This window comes from Macrobrachium nipponense, chromosome 17 (genome assembly GCF_015104395.2).
Source record: "Macrobrachium nipponense isolate FS-2020 chromosome 17, ASM1510439v2, whole genome shotgun sequence".
Lineage (NCBI taxonomy): Eukaryota > Metazoa > Arthropoda > Malacostraca > Decapoda > Palaemonidae > Macrobrachium > Macrobrachium nipponense.
Genome location: NC_087210.1, coordinates 779268 through 796767, shown reverse-complemented (window position 1 = coordinate 796767; position 17500 = coordinate 779268). Strand labels below are relative to the sequence as shown.

Here is a 17500-nt window from a genome sequence, read left to right as displayed (position 1 = left end):
TTTACAGAAACAAAAGCGAATCGCCTTTTTACGCGCCCGCAGAGCTAGTACCATTAATCCTCGCACTTAGGCCAACGTAATATATGCAATGAAAAAAAATGAAGGAGAGGAAAAAGGAAAGTAAAAAAAAAATAAATAAAAAATGATAAAAATAGTTGAAGCAAGATTCTACTTTTCTTATGCAAATGAAGGTGAGAGAAGTGCGGAGTGGTTATATTCAGTGAGGAGTGGAGTTAGGAAGGAGGATGAGGGGGAGGGGAGGAGCATGGAGGAGGAGGGGAGAAGGAGGGGTGGAGAAGGAGGGGGATGGGGGAGGGGAATGGGGAAATGGGAGGGGATGGGATAGGGGAAGGGGAAGGGGATGGGCGGGGGCGTGGGGAGCATAGGGGAGGGAAGGAGGTATGGAGGATGGAGGAGGGGGAGGAAGGAGGATGGAGGAGAAAAACGATTAACAGGAATAATAAGGAAGAAAAAATATCGTCTAAGGCGTTAAAAATGGACGTTTTCAGCGCGTGATAAAACGCCCACCCTCCCATCCGCCCTTCCTGGAGAAATGAATTTCACAGTGGCGCAAAGCAGTCGTTCAAGATGGGGCTGGGATATTGTGCTGAGAGAGAGAGAGAGAGAAGAGAGAGAGAGAGAGAGAGTCCGGCCGAGTGTTCAGTCGTGGAATACATAAGTAGGTGAAAATGCCTCATTTTCCCTCGCTCTCTCTCTCTCTCTCTCTCTCTCTCTCTCTCTCTCGCGGTAAAAAAAGGGGTTGAACTGGAAAATTATGCAGTTTGCCAAGTTTGTTGGTGATCCCATGATCTTGGTTAACATACAAATAATCATTCTCTCTCTCTCTCTCTCTCTCTCTCTCTCTCTCTCCAGCAAAAATAATTTAGACAGTAGTTTTTACTCTCTCTCTCTCTCTCTCTCTCTCAGCAAAAAGGATTTAGACTGTGGTCTTTATTCTCTCTCTCTCTCTCTCTCTCTCAGTAACCACGTTAAACGAAAGCAGACAAGAAATAATGGATGGAAACTAGAGCTGAAGAGATACAACACATCCCACTGTGGGAACTTCTTGACATACAAGATATGTGACACGTGGAATAACCTGCCACCAGAAGCTGTAAACAGCAACATTGTGGAAGAGTTTAAAAGAAAGCTAGACAAAATCGTTAGGAGACTGTGATTGAACAGAAAAACCTGCTCCTAGAGATAAGTGAGCACACGATGTCTCCTCTTAGGATGGACTAACAAGTTTTTGAGATATCCTAATCCTTGTAAAACTCTCTCTCTCCCTCTGTCTGTCTCTCTCTCTCTGTTCAATAAAATTGGTTTAGACCAAGATCGCGCGCTCTCTCTTCTCTCTCTCTCTCTCTGTTCAATAGAAATGATTTAGAAAATGGTCTCTCTCTCTCTCTCTCTCTCTCTCTCTCTCTCTCTCTCTCTCTCTTTGCAAAAAATTATTTAAACATTGGCCCTTATTTGCTCTCTCTCTCTCTCTCTCTCTCTCTCTCTCTCTCTTTCTTGAACAAAAATGATTTAGATAATGGTCCTTATTTGCTCTCTCTCTCTCTCTCTCTCTCTCTCTTTCTCTCTCTTACAAAAATGATTTAGACAATGGTCCATCTTTGCTCTCTCTCTCTCTCTCTCTCTCTTCTCTCTCGGGAAAAGAAGAATGAACGATAACACAGAAACTTGAGCCATTTGCCAAGTTGGTTGGCGATCCAGTGGTCTTGGTTAAATTCAAAATACAAAACTGGGACACAAAAATCGTCACAAGGTTAAAAAAAAATAGAAAATGAAAAAATAAAACAACAGTATTGCGATCGAGAGACCGACCTGCTTGCTGTGCGACGCCAGGAAAAACAAAAACGACCATCGCACGGTAGTTATATATGTATATATATATAACAGAAGAGGCCGGACAACGGAAAATGCTAACGCGTTTTTAAAAACAGCAACAAAGGAACCCATTCAGTCCACGGCTAGATTAAAAGAGGAAACACGGCATACTTTTTTTATATATTTTTTTTAATACCTGCAGAAATTTTGCAGAATTTAACTCCCCTTTTTTTTAAAAGCATTTTTTTTAATTTTTTCCTAAAAGGCACGGTTCAACTCATGCCCCCGGGGGTGGTGGGGAGGGGGGGAGGGGGGGGATGTGGGGTGGGTCCTTTTATCTGCAATCCCCAAAATGTGACTCCGCTGTAGGGAACGGTGGGGGCTATTATTATGATCTGAGCAAATGAACATTTTTTGTGTTTTTTTTTATTATTTTTCTTTTATTTTTCCGGCCATGATAATTCACGTGTAAAGGAATAGCTTTCTTTCATTCAGCCGTCAGTTTCATATTACTGTTTAAATAAACCTTTTGAGCAGCGAGCTCCATTGAAACAATGTATTTGAGGAGGTTTTTTTCTGTCCACTCTATCGCCATATTAGTAGGAGAGACGATGGCTGTCAAATTAACCTCACGAAAAATAAAGATATTAAGTGGGAGAGGCGATAGCAGACGAGTTAGCCTATCAAAGAATAAAGATATTAAGTGCCCCTTAATGTATATAGTAATGCATCTAGTCTAGAAAGACTCAATATTATCTAGCCTAGAAAGACTAGCTAATGTATGCAACCTTTCGCTGACTCTCTTCATGTTAACTTTAACTTTTTTTTCTACGCTCCAACAGAACCTCCAATTCAGTTTGTCTTTCCTATGCCCCACAGAACCTCCCGATCTCCTGGAGGACTGCATCATCAAGAACCAGACGACAGACACCCTCTTCGTCTCCTGCAAGGGCATCCCTACGGTCCTGCCCAGGACCTTCAGCATGGAGGTAAGTAGAAGAATTAAGAAACATGATGGTTTACCTCTTATGTCTAATATATACAGCATCAAGTCTGCGTGAAGTGTTTACCCAAAGGCGTAACATTAGAATCTCAAGTAGTGAATCAATATTATAAACTTGGTAGCAAAGTCTTGAATATATACAAAACATACGGCTCAAATCAATACATAAACTTGTTAACGAAATCTCAATTAAATACAAAACCTACAACTTAAATCAATATATAAACTTGGTAGCAAGGTCTGGAGTATATACAAAACCTGCAGCTCGGATCGAATATACAAACTTACTAGATTGAACTGAATTGAATATACTAGAATTCAGGCCAAAGACCGAGCACTGGATCTGGGACCTATGAGGTCATTCAGCGCTGAAATGTGGAACAGTAAGAGTTTTGAAAGGTGTAACAGGAGGTAAACCTCAAAGCAGTTGCACTATGGATCAGTTACTAGGAGAGGGTTAAGGAAAGTACGATGGAAGAATGAGAATATGAAAGGAAGTACAGTAAAAGGAAAGAAAGGAGTTGCTTACAGTGCACTAACCCCCGCCCCCCTCCCCCCCTACGGGAACAAACTTACTAGAGACTAATATAGATGTGGGGGAGAAGGAAGCCGCCGCCCAACTCACCCGGGCACAATCTCTTTATTTTATTTCATTTACCAGAACATGTATAAAAAAGGACCCAATTGCATTAGCATTTAAATTGAGTCAAATAAACTTCAATTTTCACGTTCCCCCCCACCCCCCGCCGCCCCCCACCAGTAGACTCTGAAAGGGAGAAAGTGGGGCTCACGTCAAGAGGGCAGAGGAGGAAAATCTATTTAGCCCCTCAAAATATTCTAATGAGGGTTTAATTAATTATCAGAGTACCTTGTCTAAATTAGGAAGGACCGGCTGCTGGGGACTCTCCTTCCTGGGAGGAGTGTCAGGGAGGAGGAATGGAAGAAGGAAAAATGGATTCCGTTTGGGGTATTTAAGTCGCAGGAGACTGGCAGTATGTATGTAAGTATGTATGTGTATTATATATATTTATATATATATATATATATATATATATATATATAATACACACACACACACATATATATATATATATATATATATATATATATATATATATATATATATATATATTACACATACATACTTACATACATACTGCCAGTCTCCTGCGACTTAAATACCCAAACGGAATCCATTTTTCCTTCTTCCATTCCTCCTCCCTGACACTCCTCCCAGGAAGGAGAGTCCCCAGCAGCCGGTCCTTCCTAATTTAGACAAGGTACTCTGATAATTAATTAAACCCTCATTAGAATATTTTGAGGGGCTAAATAGATTTTCCTCCTCTGCCCTCTTGACGTGAGCCCCACTTTCTCCCTTTCAGAGTCAACTGGTGGGGGGTGGCGGGGGTGGGGGGTGGGGGGGGTTGGGGGGTGGGGGGGCGGTTTGGGGGGGTGGGTACAGGAGGCACGTGAAAATTGAAGTTATTTTACTCAATTTAAATGCTAATGCAATTGGGTCCTTTTTTATACATGTTCTAGTAAATGAGATAAAATGAAGAGATTGTACCTAGGTGAGTTGGGCGGCTTCCTTCTCCCTCACATCTACATAAGTCTCTAAAGGTAAGGTTGTTCCCGTAGCGGGGGGTGGGAGTGGGGGGGGGGGGGGTAGTGCACTGTAGGCAACCCCCTTTCTTTCCTTTTACTGTACCGCCTTTCTTATTCTCATTCTTAAATCGCGCTTTCCACAGCTCTCTCCTAATAATTGATTCATAGTGCGACTGCTTTGAGGTTTTCTGTCAACGTTTCGGCGCTGAATGACCTCGTAGGTCCCAGGTTCAGTGCTCAGTCTTCGGCCTGAATTCTATATTCAATCCCGTTAAATCTAGCAAGTTTGTATATTCGATCCGAGCTGTAGGTTTTGTACATACTTGAGATTTTGCTACCAATTGATTAAATTGCATAAAAAAACTGCAATTTTTTGCCCTCGAAAATAAAAACTAAAAAAAAAAAAAAATATTAGGTACACATCTCATCAAGAGATATTGGCTAATTTCTCTAGTGATGGAAACGCTATGATAGTCATTTTTTTTTTGTTCTGGATGAAGGCATTAATCAGATCATAGACTAATTCGTTTAGCTTTTCGTAAATGCATTATGAAAAACATCAATGCACCTTTCAAGGACGTGTCTTGATCTCTATCGTACTTTAAAATGGCCTGTTTTACAATTGGTCTTTGATTTATAAGCACACTTCTATACACACACACACACACACAAGGACACACAAGCACAGATAACTTCCTTGCAACTATAATTCTTTGCAGAAATACTTCTCTTATTATACAGGCAAATAGGATCGACAACCTTCGGCCTTATTTTAGTCTAGGGAAACGGGAAGAAAAAAAAAGCATAGAAAACGGAGACCGGCCCAACTTCCTGACACTGACTAGACCGATGTGATCTAGAATGAAAACGCGAAATAAATTTACAGAGAAACTGAAAGAAGTCACAGACGAGGAATTAAGTCTTATCAGGGAGTCTGGTAGCAATTATGAATTGCCTTAAACAGATATCAAGAGCGATGCTCAAAGACACCAGAAGCTTGACATTGCTCTGATAGAAACGTCCAGGATGTCTTTGGGGAAGAGGTCTCACGAATTCTCAAAATTTACCAAGAGTTCTCAATAGTTCTCAAGGGTGCCCAAGAGTTCCCAAGAGTTCCCAAAAGTTACCAAGGGTTTCAAAAATTTACCAATAGTTCCCAAGAATTCTCAAGAGTTTGCAAGGGTTCCAAAGAGTACCCTAGGGTTCCCAAGGGTGTCCAAGAGTTTCCTATTGCTCCCTAGAGTTTCCAGTGGTTGCCAAAAATTTCCAAAAGTTCCCAAGAATTCTAAAAAAATTTACGTACCAATATGATTCTATAGCAAATATGAACTTTTAATGCCTAATCCTGAGCTCTAACATAATTATTTTGCAACCACGTTTAAGTTGTTTTAAACACTACAATATTGAAGCTCCTTTTTGATTTGAAACTACTTCCACTCCTCCCATTACCTTCGTTCTTTTATTATTATTATTATTATTTATTTTATTATTTTATTATTATTATTTCTTATTTATTATTATTATTATTATTATTATTAATCAGAAGATGAACACCTATTTATCTGGAACAATCCAACCACAGGGGACATAGCCTTGAAATTCAAGCTTCCAAAGAATATGGCATTCATTTGAAGGAAGCAACACAAGGTAAAAGGATATAGTACAGACAGAGATCAGTAATTAGAAAAGAAGGAGAGATAAATTAAAAATCCACAGGTATAAGATAAAATACAAATGATAAAACACAAGGTGAACTATCTTATGATAATACTGCATAGCACCATTAATTACATGTTGATGCTGCTGTTCAGCGAATCTGGTTGCTCTCGGCAGGATAAAAAAAAAGAAAGAAAGAAAAAAAAAAAAAAGAGGTTCAGGAACCAGCTGTAAAAAGTTAAAGATCTCTGATACAACACAACTTATGAAAGCTTGACAAACAAGAGACAATCCGTCGATGGTCCAACTTATAACTACAGGAGAAACTTAATTGCATTATAAGGTCCACAATAATATATCAGTGGTGGAATGTGAGACATTATAAAATATTACATTCTACCATTGACATGTTATTGTGGACCTTCTACACAATAAATACTATTGTTAGGAGATAGAAGCCTACTGCCACGAACCAATCTGTATAAAAGATATAGATTACTGTAAGTTACAGAGTTGTTGGCTGTATAATTCTGTACTCTATTACCTCCGAGGTGATTCACTGCCGATAATTCTCGCGATTTTTCAAAGAATTATATAGTTGTTGCAACCTATTTCACGGAGTTACGTAGAGAATGGAGGTATATTGAATATCATTTAGTTTAAAAAAATAGTTACACACACACAGAGAGAGAGAGAGAGAGAGAGAGAGAGGAGAGAGAGAGAGGAGAGAGAGACCGAGAGAGAGAGCCTTTCCCGATATTTACAGTGAAAGAAGTTCATCATCTACAATATTTAAAGAGAGAGAGAGAGAGAGAGAGAGAGCCTTTCCCGATATTTACAGTGAAAGAAGTTCATCATCTACAATATTTATAAAGAGAGAGAGAGAGAGATGACGAGAGGAGAGAGAGAGGAACCCCCAGATAGAGAGGAGAGAGAGCCTTACAGACCTTAGAGACCTTACATCTTCTTCGGCTTGCCCCAGGTCCCTCAGAGTTGCTGATGCTTCTTCCGGTATATTTTGCATCTTCCAATCTTGGATGGTCTGGGATGCAGCTTAGATATTTGTCGAGCTTATTCTTACACACATCTACGCTCACTCCTGATATATTCCGCAGATGAGCTGGCAACGCATTGAATAGACGCTGCATTGTCGATGCTGGCGCGTAGTGGATTAATGTCCTGTATGCTTTCCTTATTTTTCCTGGTATAATTTTGGGCACTATTAATCTACCTCTGCTTGCTCTTTCTGATATTTTTAGCTCCATGAAGTTTTCGGCAATTCCTTCCATCTGTTTCCATGCCTGAATTATCATGTAGCGTTCTCTTCTCCTTTCTAGACTATATATCTTAAAATTTGTAGTCTTTCCCAGTAGTCAAGATCCTTAACTTCTTCTATTCTAGCTGTAAAGGACCTTTGTACACTATCTATTTGTGCAATATCCTTTTGATTGTGTGGGTACCATATCATATTGCAATATTCAAGTGGACTACGAACATACGTTTTATAAAGCATAATCATGTGTTCAGCTTTTCTGGTTTTGAAGTGCTATAACAACAATTCCATTTTTGCTTTACATTTTGCCAATAGAATTGCTATTTGATCATTGCATAACATGTTCCTATTCAACATCACACCAAGGTCTTTAACTGCTTCCTTATTTGTGATTGTCTCGTTATTAGGTCCCCTATATGCATATAGCTTCCCTTATCTATCTCCATAATTTATTGATTCTAATATATCAGAGTTAAATACCATCCTATTTACCTCTGCCCATTTATATGCTTTGTTAAGGTCTCTTTGTAGCGCGTTCCCATCTTCATCACAAGTAATTTCTCTACTTATTCTTGTGTCATCGGCGAAACTACTCACTACCGAGTCCTTAACAATCATAATAACAAATAGCAATGCAGCTAGCACCGTACCTTGTGGCACACCGGATATTACCTTAGCTTCATCCGATTTCTCATCGTTTGCAATAACTATCTGTTTTCTGTTGTGTAAAAATTCTTTTATCCATCTTCCTACTTTGTCTACTATATTACGTTTTCTAATTTTCTTCACTAATATATTATGATCTACCTTGTCAAAAGCTTTTGCAAAGTCTAATAAAACACATCTGTTTCTTTTCCGTTTTTCATATTTTTATATGTTCTCACGGTGGACTAACAGTTGTGTTTGTGTACTTTTTCCAGGTACAAAACCATGTTGTCCTATATTAAACAAATTATTTTTTATTAAATGTTTCATATTATTTTTCTTCATTACCCTTTCATACACTTTCATAATATGTGATGTTAGACTCACAGGCCTATAATTACTTGCCTCTAGTCTTGATCCACTTTTGAAAGTAGGGGTAATATGTGCTAATTTGTGCTCATCATAAATCTTGCCCGTATCTACACTTTGCCTTAATAATATTGCAAGTGGCTTTGCGATAGAATGAACTACTTTCTTTAACAATATAGCAGGGACACCATCAGGCCCAGCTGTAGTTCAATTTTTAATTTCATTAATAGCCTGCACAATATCGGCTTCATTAATATCTATGTCTGCTAAATATTCACTATTTTCATCCCTTACTTCTGTATCATTATCTTCATTATCAATTCTAGGGGTAAATTCTCTCTTATATCTTTCTGCCAATATGTTGCATATTTTCTTTTTTTCATTCGTTAATCTCCCTTCAGTTCTTAGAGGGTCTATTTCTATTCTTTTATTCATCTTTTTCTCATATGAGTACAATAGTTTGGGATTTTGCTTGATATTTACCACTGTTTTTCTTCCAAGTCCCGTTTTTCATTTTCTTTTGATTGTATAATCTTTTGTTCTGCATTTTCTATCTTACTTTTTAGTTCCATCACCTTCCATGCATTCTTTTCCTTTGCAAGACCTTTTTTCCACTTTCTGATTTTCTGGAATAGAATCCTTCTGTCTCTTGGTATGCATGACTGATGTTTACTTTTCTTCTTCGGTATATCCACTATTTTCTCTAATATTTTATATAATATATCCGTATTTACCTGTATATCATCACTTACGAAAATGTTATCCCAATCTTTGTTTAATTCTTCATTTATTTCTGACCATTTTATATTTTTACTGTAGAAATTGCATTTTCCATATCCTTCCCACTTTTTCATTTCTTACTTATCTGTTTTCACTTGCTTTGGAATGGACTGTTAATTCTATGACATTATGGTCTGAAATACTCGCATTATAAACTATTATTTGTTTAACATAATTCACCTCGTTCACAAATACTAGGTCTAAAGTATTTTCCTTTCTTGTTGGCAGGTGATTTATTTGTTGAATGTTGTATTCTAGTAGCATAAATACAACCACAATCTCCTATTCGTTCTTTCCAATCTACGAAAGGAAAGTTAGTCCCCGGATAGGAGAATAGTCCAGTCTTTGTGATTTCTACATATATCATCTAATTTTTCTATTATTGTGTCAAACTCTTTAGTGTTAGGGGGTCTATATATTATTATGTTCATTAATTATTCAGATTCAAATTCTACCGCTATTAGTTCACATTCTGAGTTACTATATTTCTCATATATTTTTCTTAGTTTTATGTCTTTCCCATATATCGCGGTTCCCCCTGATTCCTATTTTTTTTATCAGATCTATAAGTTTGCAACCCTTTTATTTGATCATCATTACCAGTCTCTTGGGAATACCAGGTTTCACTTATATTCATTGTATCTATTTTCTTTTCAATTTGCGTTAATTCTTCTAAGAACTCTATTTTTCTTTTGAGTTACTCGTAACTAAACCCTGCACATTCATCACTATGATAGTTTGCATGTTATCCCCTTCATTTAATATGGGTAATAATAAAGATTTTCCCATGTCTCTTTCCTGTTCTGGTATGTTGTTCTTTTTCTCATTTCCAGAAATTCTGACATTAAAAAATCCAACTTTCCAGTACATTTGATCTTCCTTCATCAAAATTATTCATTTTGTGTATGAATCTGCAATTTTCTCCGTATCTGCACCATCCCCTAGCATCGTATATACAGTACTTGTCTCTTGCACAGACAAATGCTTAAAAATTTGAAGAAGAAGTCAGGTGGCATTTTCTAAAACTCGGCTATCGTCACGCAAGAAAAAATGGCTACCTTGGAGCTGATCCCCGCAAATTCTTTGCTGACACTCCATAGCGCGGTGATGGCTTGTTTTTTTCATTCACCTCATGTTCTTTATTCCTTTCTTTATTTGTTTCTTTTCTATTTTGGATTACATTATTTAATTGATTATTTAATTTATTTTGATTCATGGCTACAGGGTGCATATATTTACATTTTTTGTTGAACTAACATCCTTTTCTTTCTTTTAGGTTTTTGCATATTTTTGGATGTAGATCTCTGCATTCATCCTCATAGCCGATAGGTATGCACATTTACCATAGAGTTCATAATTGTGACATACCTTGGGATGTTTGTAGTAACATCTTTCACCGAATCTGCAATTTCCTCTTTTCAAAAGGATGCAGACTTTGTCTTTCTTTTCTATTTTTTCTTGCTTTTTCCCATCAGTATGCAGATCTGGGTAAAGCCTCTTCGGGATTTTATTTTGTGTTGTCATGTCGTAATTTATTTCTTCGTATGTATGCTGCTTGATTGCCTCATATGTAGTATCTATGAGTATCTCTGAATCCATACTCTTGTCCTGATCTTTGTTTTCATTATTTTTTTCTGTCATTTCAGTTTTGTTTTCTTCTTTTCCGTTTTCCTCTTCTTCCTCTTCCTCATCTTCTTCATCCTCTACTATTTGCACATTAAGTTTTGATTTAATAACATTGTCTATCCATGAGAGACATGTTGAGAAAAATACTCGTGTATCCTTACTCGTATTTTGCTGGACTCCAGCAGAGAGAGAGAGAGAGAGAGAGAGAGAGAGAGAGAGAGAGAGAGAGAGAGAGAGTTATCTTCAGAATATTTATAGAGGGAATGTAGTTCATCATCTAACTACAATATATTCATGATTTGAGAGAGAGAGAGAGAGAGAGAGAGAGAGAGAGAGAGAGAGAGAGAGAGAGAGAGAGAGAGAGAGAGTTATCTTCAGAATATTTATAGAGGGAAAGTAGTTCATCATCTAACCACAATATATTCATGAATTGAGAGAGAGAGAGAGAGGAGAGAGAGAGAGAGAGAGAGAGAGAGAGAGAGAGAGACTTATCTTCAGAATATTTACAGAGGGGAAAGTAGTGCATCAAATGGAATACTAAGGAATAGAGTGTGTGTGTCTGTACACGTATATGTAAAAGGAGAGAGAGGAGAGAGAGAGAGAGAGAGAGAGAGAGAGAGAGAGAGAGAGAGAGAGAGAGTAAACAGCATTACAATAAGGCCATAGAACGTCATTGTTTCCCCAGATTACCAGAATCAGCTGATTAAATGAGGCTCAACTGTACTCCAAACAAATTGCATTCGGACTGGCGAGGGATTATCTTATACAGCCATTTTTTAAAACGAGTTTTTCTCTGGACGGTAAAATACTACATCTTTTTATTTTATTTATTTATTTTGTTTGTAAGGCATTTACATAATGTTGATTTTTTCCCCAACAATTGGGAGTCCACTGATCAAATATACAGTTTTTTTTCAGGTCGGCATGATTTTCCACGAACGTGAGGGAAATCAGCTGTGATTCAAACTATTTTTGCTTTCATTCAAATATACTCGTTACTCTTCTTATATTATCTTCCATTCTACCTTCGTTTCAATACCAGAACGGAATAGAATATAAGGCTTAGGCCAAAGGACAAATGCTGGGACCTCTGTTATAAGATCACTCAGCTCTAAGAGGAAAATTGAGGGGAATAAAAAAAAAGGTTTGAAAGGTGTAACAGAAGGAGAAATTAAGAGTGGAAAGGTTTGAAAGGTGTAACAGGAGGAGAAACTGAGTGTAGAAATGTTTGAAAGGTGTAATAGGAGGAGAAACTGACAATAAAAAAGTTTGAAAGGCGTAACAGGAGGAAAATTTGAGAATAAGAAGGTTTGAAAGCTGTAATAGAAGAATAAACTGATGGGAAGAATGATTTGAAAGGTGTAACAGGCAAAGAAACAGAGGTGAAATGTTTGAAAGGTGAAACAGCAGGAGAAACTGACAATAAAAAGGTTTGAAAGGTGTAACAGGAGGAGAAACAGAGAGTAGGAAGGTTTGAAAGATGTAACAGGAGGTCAAAACCTTTTGCAGTTGCGGTACGAAACAGCTCTTAGGAGAAGGTTGAGGTGAGTAAGACGGAAGGAAGAGAATATGAACGGAGGTACAGCAAAAGGAATGAAAGGGGTTACAGCTAAGAGCCGAGGGAACGCCACAAAGAACCGTAAGTGATCCCCACAGTGCACTGATGGCAAATCCACACAAAGGAGAGTTAGTTACCTTTAGATTTTCTTTCCTACATTCACATTATTTTTCTTCATCTAGAGTGACTACATGAAAACAAATGGTAACAAGGCGTGATCCGACCTACAGCTTACTCGTGACGCATACAAGAGAGCGAAAGCACAGCATGCTAAAATCTATGGTCAAACAGAGCCTTGTTTCACTAATGAAAATTAAAATAAATTTATATCTTTTCATAAATAATTTTTCTGTACTGTTTGACATGCACATTATTTACGTTATACATTTTCATTATAATAAAAAAACCATAAATAAGCTATCCTAAAATTCCTGTACCTTTAACTCAACGCGAAACCCCTTTTTCAGACCTTTTTAGGCTCTTCCATCGACAGTTCCTACCCCCCAACAAGAACAGTAACAACAACAAAGTATTTTTTATGCTTACTCACCCGAGTAAGCGAAAATATCTCGAATATAAATAGACATCTGCTAAAACAAGCTCTCTCTGCACATTAACCCTTGTCTATAGAATCCATTACATGTAATTAATTACGGTTTGAATTCGAACTGATTTGCATACAATGCGAGAGTTACCTTAAATTACGATCGCCATAATATTAATTTTTTTTGTTATTTTCTTAAGTGCTTTGTTAATGTTTATAATTAATGATGGCGAGAAAAGAAACGAATAATGTGTGGGTTGTGCCATATATATATATATATATATATATATATATATACTATATATATAGTGATATACATATATATATATATATATATATATATATATATATAATATTATATATATATATACATATATATATATATATATATATATATATTATATAATAAGATATATATATATATTATATATATATATATATATATATATAGAATATATATATAAACAATATATATATATATATATATGTATATATATATATATATATATATATATATATATATATATATATACATATATATATCATATATATATATATATATATTATTATATATATATTATATTGCGATATATATATACATATATATATCTATATATATATATATATATATATATATATATCTTAATATATAATGTATATATATAATATATTATATTTATATATAATATAATATTTATATTTATATATAATATAATACATATATATTAATAATTATGAATATATCTATATCTATATATATATATATATATATATATATATAATATTATTATATATATATATATAATATATATATATTCTATATATATCTATATATAATATTAAGCAAATCCCACAGGAAAAAGGAAAATGATAGTTAGAATCCAGCGCTTTCGTCTTTACTCAGACATTGTCAAGGAGTTAATAAAGTACAATTGGAGAGAAAGGTCTCAGGTACAAAACAAGATCAAGAATACCAGATGGTTAATTGTGAAAAGGGTAAAAATTAAAAGAGATAATCCAGGATTATCGGATATCACACGGTCACAAACCTAACCGAAATTACAAAGTACCTTTACAGTCCAAAACATGTAAAAACTGAATATATTAATTTTTGTTTCTTATATTTATCTACAACTTTTTTCATAATGAAAGCATCAAGTTTAAATAAACCAAGACTTAAATTTAGAACATTTCTATTATTTGACTTGATGAAACAAGATTCAATGATATTCCTTTTAACTGTGTCATTACATGGGATTAAGGCTCTTGCTTGACTCCAGTTAATAGGGTGGTCTAAATCTCTCATATGTACGAATAATGCATTCGATATTTGCCCAGTTCTCACAGAATATCGATGTTGTTTGAGACGTTGTGAAAGATATTTACCGGTCTGTCCGTAATAGACTTTATCACACTTTTTGCAAGGAATTTCATATATGCAGCCTGGAAGATCTTTAGGGAAGAATTTGCATTATTAAACTCTTGACATTAATATTACTGAAAACAACATTTATGTTAAAAAGCCTTAAAATTCTAGAAATATCTAGAAACCTTTCATCATAGGGTAATTTTAGAATGTTATGCTTACTAAATTCAAGTTTGTCATTAGTTGAAAAAAAGGTTTTTCTAGCTCTTTTCCATGCCACATCTATAAAAGTCTTCGGGTATTCAAGTTTCAATGCAATATCATAAATAGTTTTAATTTCAGCGTCAATAAACTGCGGGCTACAGACACGTAAAGCCCTTAGGAACATCCCAGAAAAAACAGAGAATTTAACATTTTAATGGTGATTGGAGTAGTAATGAACAAAAGAGGCAATGTTAGTTGATTTTCGAAAGACTGAAAAGGTGAAATTTCTATCATTTCTATGGACAGTTACATCAAGAAAATTCAAATTACAATTTCTTTCTTCCTCGACAGTAAATTTTATAGAAGGGACTAAATTATTGAGATTATTAAGGAATTCCTGTAGATTTTCGTGAACTGGCCAAATACATATCTAAACCAAATACATATCTAAACCAAATAACTTTTTGGGGCAAAATTCTTGGTAAGAGTTTTGTCTCAAAAAATTCCATGTAAATATTGCTAAGGACAGGAGATAAGGGATTACCCATAGCCATGCCAAACTTTTGTACAAAAAATTCCCCATTAAAACAAAATTTACCATCTTTGATACATAACCTTATGAGACTAATGAGGTTTGCTACACTTAAGGGAATGTCATGACGTTCTAATTCCTCCTCCAAATATTCAAGTAAGTCATCTACAGGCACTTTTGTGAATAAAGAGACAACATCAAAACTAATCATATTAAAATCAAAATTCAAATTTAAACTATTCAATTTGTTTATAAAATTAACATTGTTTTTAACATTCGTGTTAGAAATGTTTCGTACCAAAGGAGTAAGAATTTTTACAAGCCATTTAGATAAAGTATACGTAACTGAGCCCACTGAACTAATGATTGGTCTGATAGGGTTATTGATTTTATGTGTCTTGACTAAAACCATACATATAAGGTAGTAGGAGGCGCATTGCGGTGTAAACTGTTTAATTAAATGGTCCAAGCCCTTCAAAATGGATTTAATTTGTTTATTAAAATGGGAGTTCACTGTCTGGTGTAGGTCAGACCTCAGTTTCGTATTAAGTATGCAGTTCATTTAGCAATGTCATTATTTTACTTATATAGTCACTTTTATTCATTATTAACACTGCATAGATTTATATGCTTTTGTCACTTTCACAGTTTCGTCTTCTTAATTTCTTAAAAGCCTGGAGAAATCTCACTGTACATTAGGGGGAGAAGGTTTACTCATAGCACCATACACAATACCTTTACAAATATTGATATCATCAGGGCATAAGTTTTGATTAAATTTTTCTAAATAACAAAAGGATTTAGAGATGTTGACACAGTCCAGGTTACCATTAAATACAGCAAAGCTTAACCCATATCCCAAAGCCGCTGTCGTAGCACTATCCACTGGTTTGTCTGATAAATTAATCATGAAGTCCACGTTGGCATGCTTAGTCCAGTCGCTTTCAGCAATAAGATTTTTCAGCTTGACTTGAAGCTTCCTTTCAAGACGGTTGCAGCACTTTCACAATTTTCCGTAGCAATACTCCGGCATCCGATTCTTCCAATAGACAGGAACCGTTTGACAGACCGGTAAATCTCTTTCACAACGTCTCAAACAACATCAATATTCTGTGAGAACTGGGCAAATATCGAATGCATTATTCGTACATATGAGAGATTTAGACCATCCTATTAACTGGAGTCAAGCAAGAGCCTTAATCCCATGTAATGACACAGTTAAAAGGAATATCATTGAATCTTGTTTTATCAAGTCAAATAATAGAAATGTTCTAGATTTAAGTCTTGGTTTATTTAAACTTGATGCTTTCATTATGAAAAAAGTTGTAGATAAATATAAGCAACAAAATTAATATATTCAGTTTTTACATGTTTTGGACTGTAATGGCACTTTGTAATTTCGGTTAGGTTTGTGACCGTGCGATATCCGATAATCCTGGATTATCTCTTTTAATTTTTACCCTTTTGACAATTAAACATCTGGTATTCTTGATCTTGTTTTGCATCTGAGACCTTTCTCTCCAATTATGCTTCATTAACTCCTTGACAATGTCTGAGTAAAGACGAAAGCGCTTGGATTTCTGACTATCATTTTCCTGTGGGATTCGCTTATTTATGAAGTCACGTGCATCTACAGTAATTTTTTTTAAGCATATATATATTATATATATATAGTAATATATATATAGATATATATATATATATATATATATATATATATATATAGTATATATAATATATATATATATATATATATATATATATATATATATATATACATATATATATATATATATAAATAAACTATATATATATATATAATATATATATATATATATATATATATATATATATATATATATATATATATATATATATATATATATATACATATATATGAACTACAAAATGTCCTTTAATATCTAATTCGCTCTACCCCGGAATTAATATATTTTCATATATGTTTAACCGAGGGGTAATTTATTAAGCGATAATAGAATTGCTGACCGACAGGACTGTGGCGAGGTTGCTCATGCTTCACTGCCAGTCCTGGAATTGAGAGGTCGATGGTTCGCGCCTGTCGGTCAGCAATTCTATTATCACTTAATAAATTCCCCCTCGGTTAAACATATATGAAAAATATATTAATTCTGCGGTAGAGCGAATTAAATATTAAAGGACCATTTAATTTGTAGTCGATATATATATATATATATATATATATATATATATATATATATATATATATATAATATATATTATATATACATTCACACACACACACACATATATATTATATATTATATATATATATATATATATATACATACATTTATATATATATATATATATATAGATATATATATATATATATAATATATATATATATACAAACTATATGTATATAATATATATATATATATATATATATATATATATATATATATATATATATATATATATATATATATATATATATATATATGTGTGTGTGTGTGTATAACAA

General features: G+C 34.6%; 1 protein-coding gene across 1 annotated transcript in view; it reads left to right on the top strand.

Annotated features, from left to right (window-relative positions):
- Positions 1-17500, top strand: part of LOC135195987 (hemicentin-1-like) — a 405661-nt gene that overhangs the window by 361134 nt on the left and 27027 nt on the right. Inside the window, 1 exon segment of the mRNA XM_064222487.1 lies at positions 2713-2822. Coding sequence (XP_064078557.1) covers positions 2713-2822 — 110 coding nt within the window.